General features: G+C 42.6%; 1 protein-coding gene across 1 annotated transcript; it reads right to left on the reverse strand.

Annotated features, from left to right (window-relative positions):
- Window positions 1-4640: 4640 nt before the first annotated feature.
- Window positions 4641-8988, reverse strand: tent5aa (terminal nucleotidyltransferase 5Aa). The gene is made up of 2 exons (XM_086114599.1): window positions 8226-8988; window positions 4641-8004 (listed from the first exon to the last, which is right to left on the reverse strand). The coding sequence occupies exons 1-2, from the start codon at window positions 8643-8645 to the stop codon at window positions 7225-7227; spliced, it is 1200 nt and encodes a 399-aa protein (XP_085970725.1). The 5' UTR covers window positions 8646-8988; the 3' UTR covers window positions 4641-7224.
- Window positions 8989-20281: the final 11293 nt, after the last annotated feature.

Genomic DNA, 20281 nt, shown 5'->3' on the forward strand with positions numbered 1-20281 from the left:
TGTCTGTAACAGTCGTTCCCAATGCCCTACTTGCAAGTTGTACGACTTACATAAAATAAAGCCTCTAACCTCATTGACCTTAATCTCTGAGAGAAGATCATCTTACAACCTCCCCGCAGCTTGTCCGCAGGCCCACCTCTGGTGTTTAGTCGCCTTCTCCATCTTTTACCTTTCACCTCCTACCTCATCATCAAATTGTTCGGCTCTTTTGAGGAACTAATTTTTTGTCATTATTATTATTATTAACCACAAATGGTACAACCACAGAGGGTGTTCTTTTTCAGGAATCTATAAATCATGAGACAAGAGTAAGAAAGATGTCATCCTCTCTAGCCGCACGGACATCTGCTGTCGGCCACTTTATTTTTGTGTCCTTTTTTGTCTTTACATACAGGTCGACTCATGTTACCACATACAAACACATAACTTTCCAAATTTAGCTCATTCATAGTTAGGTCGACTGCTTAGCATGATTTAAACAAAAAAAAAAACTAAGTAAAATGTGAGCTTTTTAAAGGATTTTACTCCAAACTATCGCGTGAATGTGCGGTAATGGTTTTTTTTTTCATTACTGTTATCAAGAATAGTAGTTCTGATGTGTGTCTGATGGTTTGTGACCTGTCGCAGACATTCATTCGAACTTGATATCTTTATAATAGCTGTTAATAGATTGTTAATGTCATCCCACTGGAATGTGGTTACATGTTTGCTATCATACCGTCTGCACTTTCTTATCACTCTCCCTCAGCGAGAAATAAAAAGTAAGTATCCCCAAAAAAAAAAAAAAAATTCCAATTACTAAGACCACTTTTAAAAATCCGAGTGGAACTTTGCCGGTCCAAACCCTGCCGTCAGTATGGTAAAGCCACTCTACAAACTCTAGTGTCCCCATAAAAACTTTGATCTGGAAAATATTTTTCACTCCAGTTGGGAGGAAAAACAACAAGAAATCCCAAGAAGAAGGTCACTCTCCAACCCCTGCAGTGGAAAAGACATCAGAGAATAGCCCAGCTCTCAGACAATCAGCAAGGACAAACTGGAGGATAAATGAAAAGCATCTAAGCTATGCAGCTATCCTTCTCACTCAAAGGTAAAACAGATAATTACACAGGGATTCACTCTGTGGTCTGTTTTAGCTCTCACCCTCCTCCTGTCAGCTCTTAGATGAACGTCAGTGTGGTCTTTCACAAACCAGACAACTGGAAAGTTAAAATCACAGCCCCCTCCAATTAGAAGGGATTTGTTTCATGCGCCATCTCAAATTAAGCAGTTTTGGATCCAGGCCGTTTGGTGCTGCTGTTCCTATCATTTGACTTTAGAATTAACCGCCAATGAGAAGGGAACCTGATGTAAGAATACAGTAAGTTATGTTGTGCTTCAAAGCAGAATGGGAGACAAACATTTTCTGTAAAAATAAAAACTCTATTGCGAAATTGTAATGCACTGTTTAATATGACATATCTTCATAAATACAATTACAGTCCATTTAAGATTTCAAGGGAACGGACCATTTGGGGTTGCAGAGTCATCACCCATCATAGATAGGGCAGTATAGTTTGTCAAATCTTAAAGGGAAAAAGAGAGACCATCTTTAAACTGTGAGAGCTGTCGGATGTCACGCATGAGTGACACACGATGTTGCTGCACTGACACCAAGAATGCTTTTTCGCAGATAATTCTATATCAAAGCCATAATCACATGCATTCTAAGGTTGTGAGGAGAAGCCTTTATAAAGCAAAACCAAAATAAGGGATGGGAGACAATGTGGCCTTTTCTTTGCAATTTGGAACACACATTTTTCCTACTCTGGAATACTATTATGATAATGTACTGTACACGAGCCAATACAATGCGACCTTAAAATTCCTGCGCCCTTGCTCAGAACGGTGGCTCTCAAAAGATAAACGGTTGGCACGCATCGTATTTTTCTTTTTCTTTGGCCGTCTTTTTTTTTTCTTGCAGTTTGCAACACTAAAAGAGAAGGGAACGCTCAGACATCAACACATAGAACAGCTTTCACCGCAGTTGAAGGTGATCTGAGCAGGCGTAATGTTTCAATCAACTTCCTGCCACCAAATTGTCACTTCACCAGATGCATACATATAAATGTTTAATCACCTCCACATATTGCATTGACAACAAATTGCTGAAATCAGAAGTCATGAGTAATGACTTGTTTAAACATTGTTTATGTTTGTGTGATAAGGGGTTTGGTAACAAGAAAATGCTTGCAATGTCTTTTGGATTATTATGCATGACAGATGACAATTTGAAATTTTGATTCCGATTTAACTAGCATGGTGGAAGTTGACATGCTTGATTTGCTTTCACGGGCTACATAAAACGATGTGGCGGGCCAGATCTGGCCCCCGGGCCTTGACTTTCAGACCCGTGATCGAGGACGAATTCTCGTGTGACATGTGGGACCGTCGGCTCTATTGTCAAGAGTTTATTTCAATCTGACAACCATTAGCTAGTTAGGCTCTGGTCCATATGGGCCTGAGACCCGATTGTCAATGCACTATTGTTGGTCTATGACTGGGATGCTATTCAAAGCCAGACTTTGATGAGCAGGCAGAGATAGTCCTTGTAAAACAGCATGAAAGTCTTTATTTTATATATTTTTTAATCTGTGGATGCAAATTTGCTCGCATTCGGCTTCAGATCTGTCTGGCAGGAGACGACTACTTCTGGATGAGTTTTTGCTTGGGCCTGCTGGGCCCATCAGGCCCCCGCAACAGCGAACCAATCAAAAAAGCTGCTGAATGGCGAAGTCAGTGAAAAGAGACACTCTTCCTCCTCGTTTTTGGTGACCAAAGTTTGGATGCATTTAGAAATTCCATGCACACCACAGCTATCCTTCTGCCATATAGAAACATAAATATACGTTTGGCTCCACTGGCAAGTGGCCTATCGCTCCCCTCACATGCAACCTAAAAACATCTCAAATGTCAGCAAAAGGATTCATCATGCTGGCAAAAACGGCTTCATTGCAGTGAAAGAACATACATTTTTTACGGCCTTATTAAAATGTTTTACTTTTAAAACATCTCCCTATAAATTGTATTAGTTTTACGTTGGCCCACCCTAAAACATTTTCATTTTCCAAACAAGAAAGCGAATCTCGCTCACAGAGACACACAGCTTGAACCTCAGCCTGAGTCGAATCATTTTGAATGGAAATGTGTTTTTTTTTCTTTTTTTGTTCGCGCGCCTGTTCATTTAAAGGTTTTTAGCAAATCTGCGTCATACTTTCAGATTCACTCGAATGGTATTTTTATTTGTGCTTCCATAAAATACCGTTTAACAAGCAGAACGGTTTATCCTGTGCCTCAGGGTGACTGTGCGAGATGGTGAGTCCATCCTGGATTCATCATCAATCAATCACGGGGCTGACAAATGGACGTCCACTCACAATCCTCTTCACATTCACCTCATCAGGCAATTCAGAGTCTTCATTCTACCTAATATGGGAGCCCGTGTACCTGTTGACAGCTCACTTAAGCACAGAGAGCAATGCTTGAAAAAAAAAAAAAAAAAGTAAAGAGAATCTATAGCAGCCTTCTTTTATTTTCCGTACTAGACCCATTTTGGGATGGGTTATGAGAACATATATTTGATTCGATAAGTAAATGATTGATAGAATACTGGATGTCTACTGTGGAACAACTGAAAAGAATCAAGATTTCATGACAGATTCAAACCTCTCAGATGAAACTATGACATATACTGTAGAGTGAGAAGTTGTGGTTGCGCTATTAATGGCGGGAGGGGGTGGCGGGGAATGTGTGTATTTTTTTTTTCCGTTCCACTGTAAAAGGATCTATAGCCCCGAGAGTAAAGGATCTTCACTAAATCTAAATAAACTCCAAATTTTGGGCTTTTTACAATATTTGATTTATTTCCTCCTTTTGTTTCCTCCTGTATTCAGTCAAATTTTCTGCTTTATTTCTCTGACTTAATCATCAAGTCTTTCTGTCATGTTATTTTACAACCTAGCCGAAAGTGCATACGAATGGAAAATCTAATGTAATCTAAATAAAAGACAGCCATTTGTACCATTTGTTGACTATTCTGACATTCTGATTCAAGTAATAAAAACAAAATGTATAACCTGACAGTGGACACATATTCAACATCAATTCAGCATAGAATGACGGGAATAAATAGATTATTGAAACGATCCAAAGAATTGACAGATGATATTTGATGATACATCTGCATGACTGTCGAGACGTACATTTGGACTCTAATGGAGATGCAAAAGAATAATGCCTCTTTTGTACGGGCCTGTCCAGCTCTTTAAGATTGATGGTACGATATCCCATAGATTTGTTTGGTGAATTCCTAAAGAAATTCCACATCTATGCAATAGGGTCAGCCAGTGAGTGCAGTTGCACAAGATGGATTGTGGTGGCTGCTTACAAGGACCCTTTTGAGATACTTCAAGACTTCAGGTAATTCATCTCCATGGAGACGTGCTTTGAATGCAATTGCAATAAGATTAATGACATGCAACCTTCATTTCTGTGTTATTTTGGAAATTGAGGTTGATACCTTTGACTTTGTTCAGTGAAAACAACCATTGTTTAAAGTTTAGGGATTTCAAGGGGCAAAGTCTGGACACGAGGCATCAGTCTGATCTGCATAAATTTTATTGATGAAAACATTGTTGAATTTGGACCCGTCGGACACAAAACATAAAATATATCCACATAAATCCAATCACAGATTTAAAAGCGCTGCAACATATGCAGTCTCTGATACATCTCTTTATGTATACAAATATGTATTTAATTATTTTTTTTTTAACTCAAACACATACAAGACAAGGATCTTTAATTTCGTTTCCCATGTGTGTTCTGCAAAAGACTGCGTCATGATGAAGATGTTTTAGCCAACGCATACAGGACATTGCCGTAATCCACAATCTCTACCTCATAGGCACAATCACGACTGGACAGGCAGACTGGAGCTAGCAAGATAGTCAGCTGGCAACATGAGTAAAAAAAAGGCAATACAATGCCTGCATAATCCAAAGTTTTACCATCAAAGACAATCACTGACGAAAAGAACGAAATGTAAAATGGCATCCGGCAGAATGACAAATAACTTTGGCAGTTTGGCTTGTCTGACTTATATATATATAACAGGAGGAAAAGGCTGCAGGCTGCAACAGAAGTGATATGGCAATGCTGGAGCTTGTATTCATATATGTACAAAGTTGTTTTCTAATGCAGAAGAATGAAGCAGTCACAACATTAAAAAAGCCGTAGCACCACAAGTGTAACACTTTTCAACTCAAACATCTGGTGAATCTGTCGGGATTTCCTCTGTTTCTATGAGGGGTTTTTTTCTTTAAAAAAGAAATCTGAAAGTAAAAGTTGCGCAATATTTTTGGTCCCCACCTCCACACACACACACACAAAAACAAAACGAGCAACATGTAATTAAATTGTGATCCAGTTTGCACAATGAAGCATAGTAGCCCTATAGAGATAAACCCCATCACCAGCTGCACCCATCTCTCCCGACTGGTTCCTTCCTGCTCCAGCTCCTACTCCATCAATTTTTTTTCCCATCTGCCTTTTTTGCTGCCATCTAAAACGAAACACAATCTATTGCTACACACCCATTTTCTATACTCAAACGAATGGCTTTAATCAATGTACATGCTACCACAGTGGATCGCCAAAGTATTTGGCAGCACATTTTTTGGGAGCCCTCAAGAGAGCATCTGCAGAGGCAAACCCAGCTGGAGTGCTTGAGCAGCAGCTGAGGAATTCCCTGTCAGGGTGCTACAGCAAATAGTGTCTCATCATCTGAGGTGTCACGGCAAATATTCTTCAAGCGGTCACTCTGTCTGACTCTGCTCTCTTTCCGTTGCTTTTTAGCACCGCAAAGGAGTCTGTCGTCATTGCCGTTGGTTTGTTTTAGGTTAAGAACAACACAAAACGCTACCGACAGTATGTCATTTTTTTGCGGACCCTGGAGCGTGAGCCAAGGCAGAACTAAATCCATTATACATGCTGATGACGGAAACTTGTCCACTTTCTCTTGATTCCAACAATAATATCATATAGGAAAGGAATTAGTGCACACCCTGAACATATAGGATGGCTTATGTGCATATTAGCATATGCTATCAAAGTGGCTATTGACCTCTGACCTGTGTGAACTCTGACTACAATTGTACTTTTTCCCAGGTGATAAAAGATCCTCCCTTTTCCCACAAAACACACAGATGACATTTAGTTAAGGTTTTCTGATGATAACACGGCTCTTGTCAACTGCTCCCATGAGTGACAATACAAATGAGATGCATAATAAATGACAATGTGGTTTAGGAATATACTTAATTCTAATACTGGAAATATAATCTCTGCACAACATTTTGCTGCTACTTTCATGCAAAATACAAGTCATGCTCTTGACTTGCAAATAGCATTCTATGCACCGTCTGTATCACACATTCGCAAGCCTTCCTGGTGCTGTTCTCGTGTGCTGCACGAAAAAAAGTCAATTCACACAATATATGGCCTGCTCTTTCTTTTTTCTGCCCACTGAAAGGCGATAGGCACTTTAACACAAACGTTCACATATACATATAGACGGAGCTTTTACTCAACTCCCTTTGGGGAAAACAAAAAACAGGGTTTTAATGTAAGAAAGAAACACATATCTTTGGTCTGTAACAACCACATTTATACCCAAATGAAAAAGAGATGCTGGTGGAATAACCAAAGTCATCCAAATAGCAGCTTCCCGAGCACAATATCGCATGCTCTATTAGAGTGCCCTGGAGATTCCCCCCCCCCCCCCACCCCACCTGAGAAGTGGTGGGACAGGGGTGGGGTTGGCGAGTGGGGTTTTGTTCACCCCAATGACCTGGGCTAGAGTTGCTGTCATGTCAATGTGCACCGATGCAGATTCTGCTGTTCACTTCTTGATTGAGTGACAGGTCTGCCATTTGCATTTGCAAAAGTCTCACTTTTAATATACGAAAAAGACGGGAGTTGGTATTTCAAGAAATGTGAGCTATTCACATTGGCTGAGAGTCGACTGGTTTGTTATCTATCATTCATACTCAACATATGAACAAAAACACAAGCTTTGATGCAAAACATTTTTTTTTAAAAAAGGACTCCCTTTTCCGTGGTGGCAACTGTGCTTCTGTTCAAACACAGCAACCGCCACCTCCTCCTTCTACACTCTGGGCTGGCTCAGTTACAGGGCAGCCAGGTGGAGTAGGCGGGCTGCTGGCAGGCAAACACCGGCTGTACCTGTGCTATGTAGTAGTTACTGAAGTTACCGTCTGCCACGTAAGGCGCAGGTTGGTAGTAACAGGTGACATTGGCCACGTTGGGAATGACATTCTGCTCAGCCAGAACACGCACTGCCAGCATGGCGATGAGCCCTAAGGTTTGTCGCCTCTCGTGTCCCATGAGGCACACCGTGCTCTCGTTCACCACGCCGTGGAGCGTCATCAGGTAGTCGTACTTGCGGTCCTCCAGGCCCACAAAGTGGTTTTGAAGGTAGGACTCCAGCTTGCGCCGCTGCTCGCCGATGTCTGGGAAGTCGATGAAGAAGCGGGAGCACATGTAACGCTGCAGGGACTTCATCTCAGACTCGGACGCGGCCTGGAAGCCCCTCACCAGCAGGTGACAGTACTTCAGCAGGCCGCCACCTCGGATCTCCTCCGGGTTGCGGGTGCAGATGATCTTGTGACGTAGGTGATCCAGGGCCTCGCCGAAGTCGCCGTACACGCTCTCGCCCATAATGGTAGGGTGGAAAGTTGCGGTCATAGCGTTCTGGGAGCACTCATAGAAGAGCAGCAGGGAGTCCAGCTTGATCTGGAAAGAGTCCACGCTGAACTCAAACTGTCGCCGAAGAGAGTCCACGAACTTCAGCTCCACATTCTTGCCCCGATTGTTGGAAAGGGAAATGAGGCTCCAGCGGTCCGAGTCATTACATACCTTCACCATCTTCTGCACGTAGGCTTCCTGCAAGAGGCAAAACATTCATGAGAAAGATATGTTCACAAACGACGTCTGGTTTCACTTGATCCTCTTGGGCTTCCTTTACTATTGCCAGGCTAATCTAATTGCACATTAAGTGTGAGCACAATGACCGATAACCCAAATTGTCACAAATGCAATTAAATGTCGCCAACGCCAAAACTAAACAAACATCATTCTAAAAAGGATCGGTTGTGTCCACCTACCTTTAACGTTAAAGGGGTAATCCTCTCTTTATTCACACAGTCGGGTAAAAAGTCCAGGAGACAGTCCAGAACAATGTCCTTCACAATCTGAAAGTCCCTTTCTCCTTTCATATCTGCGCAAAATATAAGATCGAGATCCTTGAAACCCAGTCCGCTATCTTCGTGCAGTATGTGGCTGGCTGCGGAGCCGTTTAACCGAACGTCGCGGACGTGGATTTGTTTCTCCTCCATCCTGCTGCGTACCACTTTGACAATCTGCCGCGGCTGCATCTCCAGCGTGGGGAAGTTGCCCCGTCCGTGGATCGGGATGGTCTCCGTCAGTATGGCGTCCAAACGCTGCACTTGCTCCCAGCTCAGCACACTGACGCTTTCAGTTTCAGAAAGACGGCTGCCGGTCGAGCTACTATCGCTCTCTGACATGCTGATGCTGGAAAAGTCCCGAGTTATTCAAGTCAAGAGCAAGTGTCAAAATTGGAGCGAATGCGTATTTACGCACGGATTCAGTTTCGTGGAGTAACTTCAACGTGATGTAAATCGAATCTCAACATGTCAAAAATAAGAAGAAGAATAAAAGAAGTTCAACTTGATGCCGAGACAAAAAAAAGGGGTAGATAATGGCGACTCAACGCAACAAGTGAGTTTCAAAATCCCAAAGGCACAGCTGCAGACTTGATGGTTGCACTGAAGAGGAAGTGCAGCCAGTCAAGACGACAGACGCGTGGAAAGTGAAGCCTGTAATAACTTGGTGCTTCACAAACGTTCACTCCAATGCTGCTATGAATGTGTCCGAGACGTGCACATCACAGTCTTTGAAGGTGCTGCATGATCCAGGAGGTGGCTGCTTTTCCGGCTCCATCGCTCAAAGGCACGCCTCTGATTTGATAAATTTGCATGAAAAAAAAAACTACTGCTCGATTCACACTTTGGCACAGTCCTCCCTCTGACAATCAACCCGTCGCAAGAAGAAACTTTTGGGCGTCTTTACACATTTTTAATCTCTTCTCCGGCTTCCAAGAAATATTGCTCTTAAAAGCAACACGTGCGCGTACCAGGTCCAACTTGCTTTCCTCGAGTCTATTGAATGCCATATATTATTCCACCGGTGGGGAGGTTAACTGTTACCTGCCCACTTCACATGCTGAATCCCTGTGGAAGAGCCAGAATACCCCCCCCCCCCCCACAGAAAGTCTGCAGCACATCACAAACACTGACATACATTAGAAGGTAGTTGCCTACTTAAAAATCTGAATTCAGATCTAACAATGTATGCCTTTCAGTACAAAATGATCACTTCCACTTCACCCCCCCCCCCCCCAGAACACTTAGTTGTTGCTTAAATTGTATTTAACCATAATGTGGGCAAATGTGTGTGGGTGGGAGGAAATGAACAGAAAATGCATAGCTGCACATCACAGAGGGTTGAACGAAACACTGAACACACAAATGTTGCCATATCGCCTCCTATAGGCTGTTTTGTGACTTAACACAAAACTGTACTGTATATGAGTACAGTCCCAAAAGTGACCGTGAAAGAACTGAATCCAGATAGATAGATAGATAGATAGATAGTGTCGGTGTACAGGTCATGAACCAGCTCTGTCAGGGCTGGGCAGCTCTATTTGGCATCATGAAACTCTGCGTCACTAACCGCCACTCAGATCTCTAAAGCCTGATTATCCCATTTACTTAACTTCAGGACCATACAGAAGCTGCTGCGTTACTCTCCTGTATGTTCTTTGTTAACACTGAAATAAAGTATCAGGTTCAATCCTAGGTCTACTCTGATCATTTCTATAGGGAGTATTATTCATAAAAGACAAAAAATCGAATGGTTGACTGTTTCGATACATTAAAGCAGGGGTGTCCAAACTCGGTCCTCAAGGGCCGCTGTCCTGCCTGTTTTTCAGCTTTCCCAGGAGCAACGCACCTGATTCAAATAATCAGGAATGTTTTAATGCTGCTGCAGAGCTGGCTGATGAGTTGATCATTTGAATCAGGTGTGTTGCAGCTGGGAGAGATGGAAAATGGGCAGGACAGCAGCCCTCCAGGGCCGGAGCCGGACATGCCTGCATTTCGGCCCATGACTCACAACAGTGCTAAATAGATAGTGATCCAGGAGTAGATTTTCACTCTTGTCCCATTCAACTTTCCCACAGAAAGAAAATCCAGTGTAGCCCAGTCTCGGACCATCGTAAAGAAAAAAGATCTGTCCTGTGCTGCTCCTGTTCAGAATGACTCTCACTTCGGTATCGCTCATATTTGGAGGTCAGGAACAATTTTTTAAAAAAGGAAAAAAAAAGTTGCATTATACTCATTGAACAGTTTGCCACCCGTCTTCTCCTCATAGACTGTTCAAGAGGGTTTTTTTTTATATCGCTCCCATTCACTCCTGTGAATTTTTTTATCTTGTATCATCCCAATCGCATGATTAAAGATACATGTGAATCACATCTCATGGGAATCCTGTGGGATTCTATGAAAAAAAAAAAAGGTTTCGTGCTGACCCATGACCACCAATAGGACATTTAACTGTGACATCACATTACCGGGTGGCGAAACACAAAGCTTTCTCAGATGGCACCACTAAGAAACAAACTTTTGCTTATCATTTGAAGAAGGCAGAGCCATTGAGAAAAGAGTGGAAATGACCTGAAAGACATTACATGAGATAAATTGTTTCAAAGGAAGACAAAACACAGATTGTCATTTACATCTCAATGGGTTGAGTTAATATTGAGTACTGGAGGTAATTCCAAACATTGCTACTGTATCATGATCAGTGAGGGACTGACTCCAACCAGGCAGTCTTGGGATCGTCTCTGTACAACTATTTAAAGCTTCCACATTCTCATTCTTCTCATCTACAAGTACGCTGGATGGATTCATTTATTTATTTATTTAGGAGGAAATTAAGAACAAAATCATCCTCAGGCATGCCACATAAAGTATTTTTTTCTTAATTTCTTCCTAAATAAACAAATGAATCAACCCCAAAGTCAATTCAGGACAGGAGTGGCCATCCACTTTTATGCCGTGCAAAAGTACGCCGGTGTTTTATTTCCAAAATGACAAACTTCTGTTTTCTTCTCTTACTTTCCTTCAGACAGAAATCACACAACTTTGAAATTGCATTTCCTAACTGGAAATGTGCATGGAACTATTAATCAGCTACAATGGATAGAGCGCAACTTAGTCAATGTCTTTCGCATGTGTGGCAGATGCTCACTCCGAATTGGACCTTCCCTCGATTTCATGAAGCAGAAGCCCACTGAACGGTAAATTGTAAGTCATCAAAAACAGATACATCATCATATGTAATACACATAAAACAAATTTTGATAAATACAATGCATCCCATGTTGGAGCCCATTGAAATATTTGCATGGAATTATGTCACTCATTGAAGTGGTAGGAAGTATGAACAGGATATCCAATGTTCCCTTCGGGGATGTGTTAATGTCTTTCCTTGTCATGGGCGGGCTGTGGCCAAAACCACAGTTTATTTGATGATTGGCCTTCACTTGTATACCAGTGAATTGTCATGCACACTCATTGGGACAGAAGGCAATGACCTCGGATGATACTATAAGAAACTTAACAATATGCTTAATGTTGTCTTGGAGATTGACTGGCAACCAGTCCAGGGTGTACTCCACCGTTGTGATTATAGTAGCTGTACACATTTGAAATGTTTTCATTCCTTTTATATGATGCAGTACAATATTGTACAGTGGTGCGCGGAGACGCTTGACTCCCCTAGAGTCATATATATATATATATATATATATATATATATATATATATATATATATAAATGAACCCAAAATACAAAATTAGCCTCTTTTTTAATTTTTTCCTTCATTAAGTCGCTGATGGTGTAGTGGTACACTCTCCTGACTTGTGTGCAGGCAGCATGGGATCAATTCCCATGCAGTGATGGTGTAGATGTGGGTGTGAATGGTTGTTTGCCTCTATATGTGCCCTGAGACTGATTTGTGACCAGTTCAGGGTGTAGTCTGCTTTCCGCCTGAAGTCAGCTGGGATGGGCATCAGCAACTCCCGCAAACCTCATCAGGAAAAGCAGTGTTGAAAATGGATGGATGGTTAATTCTTGCCCTGCAACTGACTGGTGACCAGTTCAGGGTGTAGTCCGCCTTTTGCCCGTAGTCAGGTGGTATCGGCTCCAGCACCCCCAACGATCCTATTCAGGATGAGCGGTGTTGAAAATGGATGAATGAATGTTTTCAAAGTTTTAAATACGTTTCAATTGATTCCACACTGTTCAACGTGACAGCACGAACAACTAAATAATATTTAATTTAAGTTCAAGTTTATTGTTGTTGTTGTTGGTTTTTTTTGTTTTTTTTCCCACAACTTTCTTTGTTTAAGTTGTAAAAAAATGATCCCACTATTCAATGTTACGAGAGCTCCGGACGTCACGTGATTGATCCCCCGGTGCAATTGTTTACGCAGCCATGCTGGCAGGATAGTAGCAGTGCTAGGCGAAGGATTTACAATGCAGTACAGCGATAAAATTAGCGTTATATCAGTCAGCATGCCATCCATGTGAATTCACATCTCACTGAAAGGGACATAATGACATACATATGCAAGATGGACAGGTTGGATATTCATTCATCTTCCAAACCGCTTTATCCTCACAAGGGTCGCAGGGGGTGCTGGAGCCTATCCCAGCTGTCTTTGGGCAGTAGGTGGGGGACACCCCTAATTGGTTGCCAGCCAATCGCAGGGCACACAGAGACAAGCAACCATGCACGCCCACACTCACACCGAGGGACAATTTAGAGTGTTCAATCAGCCTGCCATGCATGTTTTTGGAATGTGGGAGGAAACCGGAGTACCCGGAGAAAACCCACGCAGGCCCGGGGAGAACATGCAAACTCCACACAAGGAGGCCGGAGCTGGAATTGAACGGTACCTCTGCACTGTGAAGTCGATGTGCTGACCACTGGACTACCAGGCCGCTCCAGGTTGGATATTATGGATCCCTATCAAGCACCAGGAGTGCTTTTTAAAAATTATTGACAGATGACAGATGAGGAAAACTACAATGGTGAGTCCTTACGATCATACAAAGGCTTGGAAGGTTCCAAGTTTAGGTTACGGACCCTTCATTCAGAGCCAAGCATAAAGCCGATAGACCCCCAGATTGGCACCTGTACGTTATAGTTTACCCTACTAGATAAGAAATGAGTCACCCTCTGTGTTTGAGTGGGGGCACGGGTCGTGACTGTTGTTTGTGCTGAAGCAAAAAACAGCAGTTCAGAGTACCCATCCTTTTTGGAGTCCTTGTGGGGGGCTGTAGAGCGCTTCTGCTAGGGAACTTCAATGGTCATGTGGACAACTACAGTGAGACCAAGAAGAGCATGATTGGGACGAATGGCCTGCCCGATCAGAACCTGAGCTGTGCGCTTTTATTGTACTTCTGTGCTTATCACGGATTGTCTCTAAGAAACAAATGTTATGTTATGTTCCAACATAAGGGTGTATGCACTTGGCATCAGGAAACCCGAGGCCGCAGTTCGATGATAATAATAATAATAATAATAATAGATTTTATTTATAAGCGCCTTTCAAGACACCCAAGGACACTTTACAATAACAAAAAACACAAAACAATACGGGTTGAGCAGCGGCAGCCAAAACGCGCCAGCGTTCACTCAACCCGAAAGTCAGAAAGAAACAAATTTTCATTTGGCAGCATCATCCAAGAAACAGGTTGCACCCACATTAGGGAAAGAAAAAAAAAAGCACGATGCTGGGTAAGTGAACTCTTTCGGTTGAGTGCAAATTAGCCTACATATTTGCCTTGATGATCTTACTCATTCATGATAAGACTTTATGGTCAGTTCTTCAAACTTGCAGCTGCATGTCTTGGACAGTCGGATCTCAGTTCTGCGGGTTCTTTGAACTACAAATAATCCCTAAAAATCAGACAACCATTGTGTCTATTAAAAAAAAAAGATATATAAATGAGAACACAAGCAACATGTCTATAAGAATTATTGTTGTGAATCTGTGAATGCAGACTGTTGATGAACATCTGGATAATTGCACCTGGAAAATCTCAATTGTCCTTGGATGATGTTGTTCCTATTAAAACTAAGACCATTTCATGTCGACCTAAAACACCTTGGAGGTGTTCTAAGATTGTAATGACTTTGAAATCAAAGTGAAGGAAAGCGCAGCGTAAGTGGGGAAAAATTAAACTCCATGTTCATTTCAACCTGTACAGACAATGTAAAAGCTAGACAACCTTTTTCTGAAACCATCAGAACACCTCTCAACAGATAAACACAATGAATTCACCTGCTACTTTTGTGAAAAAGTACAATCCATCAGATCAAAGGTCATTACAAACCAGCAAAATGACAAAATGATGCAGCACTTAAAGCCACTCAGGAATAATTCAATTCCACTGACGGAATTTGATACAGTGGTCAAACCACTAGAATAGATTTGGTTCAGCGGTTGAAACCATCAACTCGGTGTCTTGTCTCAATACCATCTGACTTTTTTAAAAGCATCAGTGCTAGTCTTACTGGATCTCATTGCAGCAATTGATCTAATTGATCATAAAATACTCTTGAACAGGTTGGAAACTTGGGTGGGATAAAATGGAACAGTCCTAAAATGGTTTTGGCCCTACTTAGAGGAAAAGAGTGAGTTTGTGATCATGTGAAGTTTTGAATCAGATCGAATGGCCATGACATGCGGGGTCCCTCAAGGTGGTCTCGGTGCTCTTTCTATTTCCGTCATGTCAAGCAAGGCGTACTTGAGTGTACTGCACTGCGGCCACCCTGACTTGAATGCAAATGATGCCGCTACGACTGGGCGGAAGTCCATCCCACAATGACGCACAAAGGTGCATGCGCCCCAATACACCTAATTCTACTTGTGCAAAGTCTAGCAAAAATAACAAGAAAGAAAATGCCAGCCATGCGCACAGTTAGACTGTGTTTTGCACAAGACTTGGGCTGGGAATAAAAATAGGGCCCATGGTGTGCTGACCTGCTAGTGTTCACATCACACCACAAGCTACAAAACATTTGCTGAACAAGTAAACTAATTTAAGAGAGATTCATCCCTCGGAAGCCCAGGTGACTTGAACAGAACAAAACCTAACTATGAACCTCCTGACTATAAAAACAACAAAAAAAAACTAATTATCCCACCAGGGAAGGCAACATTCTGGATCACTGATATACAACGCTGGAAGACTGATACCGCTCTGCGTAGCTTTAGATTTGTCTAATCACTGTTTAGTCCACTTAATTCCAACATGCAGGCACAAACTTAAATGTGCAAAACCTGAAGTGAACACAGTGAAGAAGTAGACCAAGAAGCAAAGCTGGCACAAAAAGGACTATTTGGACTGCACTGACTGGAATGTCCTTCAAACTTCATCTGGCAGCTTGAACGAATATACAGACACTGTAACATCCTACATAAGTTTTTGTGAGGATGTGTGGCTAAGAGGGACTGTTACGTGCCATTGGTTTATGAATTGAAAAATATGTCATTTTGAGTGTGGCAGAGCAGAGGCGTGAAGATGAGGTTAATTAACAGGAAACGATTGACAAAAATGTTGATTAAAGACGATGACAAATAGAGTGAAATAGAAAGGTGAGACGAACAAATACAAAAGAAAAACAAGCTTAAACAAAGGGTCACTGCAGCAGCCGAGGACTCCCTGGCGCTGGCGCGCGCGTACGTGTGTGACTCCAGTCTTTTATAGCTGATCCAGCTGATGAGCAGATGAGCGCTAGCTCAAGGTGAAGAGACAAGGAAAACATGGAAAAACAAACCTTTACCATAACGACGCCTTTCGAAGCGGCAATACAACACTGTACACATGTGCCTGAAACCAGCTGACAGAGAAAATTAACATTACCAGGAAATGCTATGCAGAAAAGAGAAAAGCTTTAAATTAAAAAGAAAAACAAGTTCACTGCGTCAGTGTGGAAAGAGCTGCAACCAATCACAAACTCCAGGAGACCCCTCCGCCGAAGTTGAGAACAGAGACTGGCTGACGACTTGAATATGTTCAACTGCAGATTTGAAAAAGATACTTTCACAACCCAGCCCCACTCACCCCTATGACCAACAACCTCAAAGAGACCCCTGACTCCCTCCTCCACCTTGGCGATTCATAAAGGACATGAGACGGCTCTTCAAGCAACAAAAGATAAAAAAAAGGCCTCGAGGCCGGATGCAACGTCTATCTCCTCCGTGAAAGTCGGTGCTGATCGGCTTGCCCCGGTCGTCACGCAGATCTTCAACGGATCCAAGGAGCAAAGTATGAAGCCCCCTCCTGCTTCAAACACTCCACTATTATCCCAGTCCCCAAGAAATCTGCAATATCAGGACTCAACAACTCCAGGCCTGAAGCTATGTCACATCTTCAAGTTCAAGTTCAAGTAAACTATTGTCAAATGTGCTCCATGTGCAACTTACAGCACAGATTAAATTTCATTCCTCTCAACCACAGGAGAGAGAGAAGCTGCGCCACCATCAAAAGAACAGTTAACATAAAATGACAAAATAATACAACACAGCACAAAGACACAGACGGTCGTGCAATCTCAACCACTTTTTCTGCATACACTTTGTTGTTTGAAGCAGTTGTAGATGAAAGAGGAGCGAATCAAAGTGTCCTTTTCGCCAGTGGATCAAAGACATCATGCCGCAATGTGCACACGTCTGCTACAAGCTAAGTTTGAAAGCAACAAGAAGCTGTAGCGTCCATTGCGAAAAGAGATTGGCTCACATATCCGGTCCCATGTAAATCCGCTTCAATTCTAAGCCGCGACTCCCGGTTCCACATACGCATCGGCACTCTGCGTTGATGCTCCTTTCTTTTCATCGTCGGCTCCACAAGTCATCCATCCATCCAGCCGCAGGCTGTCCAACAGCACCGACATTTCTGCTGAACAAAGCAGGGCTGTGAAAAATGCTGCCCATTTCAGGATCAAAAAACACAAGCGCCCCAGGGCTGTCCAGCAACAGCCGACATCCCCTCAATCAAAATCAGTGCTGGTACACATGTGCTGCCGAGAAGGCGCAGCCACCAAGCACAGATTCTTCTTCTTTGACGAATGTCATGGCCAAAAATGCTAAAAACAATCCCACTCAGGTCCACATGATGTAACAACACCACCGCGTGACAAAACAAAACACAAAAACAAAAAAAAAGCAAGGCTCTTGAAGAGCACTTGCTAACCTCTTGACTATGATTTCCTGTAGTTTTTGGTTCCACCACAAAGTCTTCTCTTCCCTTTTCCTATCAGAAGACAATGCAATTCCTCTCCTGCCTTTCTATGTTCACCTTGGCTGTGGTCTTTCAGTCTTATGTAAGCTCCTTTTGCTCACCGAGACCCTGTCTCAGCAATGTCTCATGAAAAAGCTGCACAACACTCTTCCTTTCTAAAAGAAATATTGTCACGAGATAATTTAGTGTCGTTGTACATAATCATTTTTATCATTTTCGGACCAAGCCATAACCACAACTACAAAAACCACCCTTCCTCTTATTTTACATTGAGCATGACAGAGGAGCGACTTGATGAGTTGTGCGATCATGAGTCAGTGCTCAGCAATCAGCCAAGTCAAATTTTTACTCAGATCAGTTGGTGGTGCATGATTTGACCCAAAGTGAATCATATCTAACTGCATGTTATATCTGATTAAAACACACACACACACACGCACACACGCACGCGCGCGCGCACATACACACACACACGCACACACACACGCACACGCACACACGCGCGCACATACACACACACACGCGCGCACACATGCGCGCGCACGCACGTACACACACATTTACACACACACATATACACACACATACACGCACACAAAAATGGCTGTGTAGTGTCCAGGGCCCCACTAAAGGTGACAAACTAATGATAAAATATGACTGACTGCAGGACTAGAAAACAAAGATCCACTCATTTATGTCGCCTCCAGTGCCTCTTCAATCTCCCTTCATGGAGATAAGTGGAATTCCAGAGGACAGTTAGCTTGGCCTTAGTTTTCCATGTGCTGCAGACAACACTTTTGGCTGAGCTTGTGTACCAGACTCATGATTGACAATAATGTAATTTCCTTCCTGCTTTTCAATCAAAATGCTTCGGACATAACCGTTAAAAATATATCTGCAGGATCGCTCCTGTCAAGAAAATGTCGAATGGGGCTGTGTGAGGGTCTCTGGAGAGGAGAAGCAGCAGTAATCAGTCCAACAAAGCGGATCCGTTATTTCAGTTGTGTTTGATCCCAGAGGGACAGTGTGTGATGTGTTTGGTTCCATGTTCTTCTTGCAGATTAAAGCGAAAGGTTACGAAGTAGATCTTGTTTCACAAGGGAGATAGGGAGGACCATCTCACTTAATCTGCCTTATTAAAAGGCCTTTGTATACCCCAGTCCCAACCTGCGGATCCGTTGGCAGTGAAGTTACATTCTGGCGAGGCACTTTAGGGACTACTAAATTTTACAGATATGCTTTAAATATGGTACTTCAGTTTGGAATCCGCTGTGCATGCTTACTCACTGAATTCAGCTAACTGGAAACTTTTATCTCTCTCTCTCTCGATAGATAGATAGATACACACACACACACACAGACACACACACACACACACACACATTTTTAACGTTGCTTATCCTGAACAAGGTTGCGGGGGTTGCTGGAGCCTATCCCATCTGACTTTGAGGAACGGGCAGGCTACACATTGAACTGGTCGCCAGTCAATCACAGGGCAAATATAGAGACAAACAAACATCCACACCCACATCTTCACTGTCGCTGAACACGAGTCAAGTGAGTGGACCACAACAACACCATTTATTTGTCTATCTATTTTTTTTATAGTATTTGTTTTGCAGGTTTAATGCACAGCAACCAGTTTAAGGTGTATCCCACCTACTACCCGAAGACAGCAGCTGGCATCAGTTGCAGCACGCCCGCGGCCCTCGTGAGGATAATCTGATTAGAAAATGGATGGATTGGTGGATAGATTTAATGAACAAACAGGTAAAGCTGTTGTTTCTGACCAGATCCAGTACAAAATTCAGGCAAACATTTTCATACAGCAAAGAATGAAGCCAACACAACAACTCAAAAATAGAATGTTTTTGTCCCAAGATGGAGAAAAATCAACATTAAAATACAATACAGTATTTCTGTAGTTAAGTACTGTACTGCATTTATGTTATTTTATAAACATTATTTGTTACTAGTCTTGATACTGTATTTTGTACATAAGCATGTACTGTATTCTGCAGTTTTTGTTTTATAAACCGGTGTTAGAGGAATCTATGAGCAAAATTGTATCATGTTTAAAGTTTCATTTTAATTTGGGCACATCGAAACGTTTAAGATATTTGGGTGCGTATCCAGCACCCCCCAAATGCCTGTGCATAAAGGCGCCGGCTACCTGGCCGGAGGGCTGTTGAAGTCCACAATTAGCACGTCCAGGTGGGCGATCACGGGGGAGAGGGCGAAACTCGGTCACAAAAGGGGAATGAATAATTCGGGAACAGCGGTTGAACAACAAAAGACGAGTTGAGAACACCCGTCGCGCCCAGGCGACATTGGCCAGCCGCAAAGTCTGCAACATGTTAATTCAATGTAGACCAGACAGAAAAGGCGCCAACGTACTGGTGGTTCAATGTTTAAAACAGGTAACCAATCACTACCGAGGGGCCGGACCGGGGGTGCGGTATGCAAATATCGGGGGCAGTGTTTTCCTTGTATGTTACAATAAAAGTCTGAATTGGCGGGAAGGGAGATCAAGTGTGATCGCGGAGCAACTAACCGTCGTTCGCTCTCAGAGATCCGCCTCCGCCGATATTGAAGACAATTTTCCTGTGTGCCGAGTCATTTCTTTAACTTTGTCCGAGAAAATCTCTGACAACCGGTTTTTGGACAATATATTTTTGTGTTTTATTGCTTGTGGTTTTACACATGTATTTTGTCAATATTGCACGTTCATACAGGACATTTGCCATAGTCGTTTCCCACATAA

The sequence above is a fragment of the Hippocampus guttulatus genome, chromosome 6 (assembly GCF_054856545.1).
Source record: "Hippocampus guttulatus isolate MCC_2025c chromosome 6, RoL_Hgut_1.0, whole genome shotgun sequence".
In the NCBI taxonomy this organism is placed as follows: Eukaryota; Metazoa; Chordata; class Actinopteri; order Syngnathiformes; family Syngnathidae; genus Hippocampus; species Hippocampus guttulatus.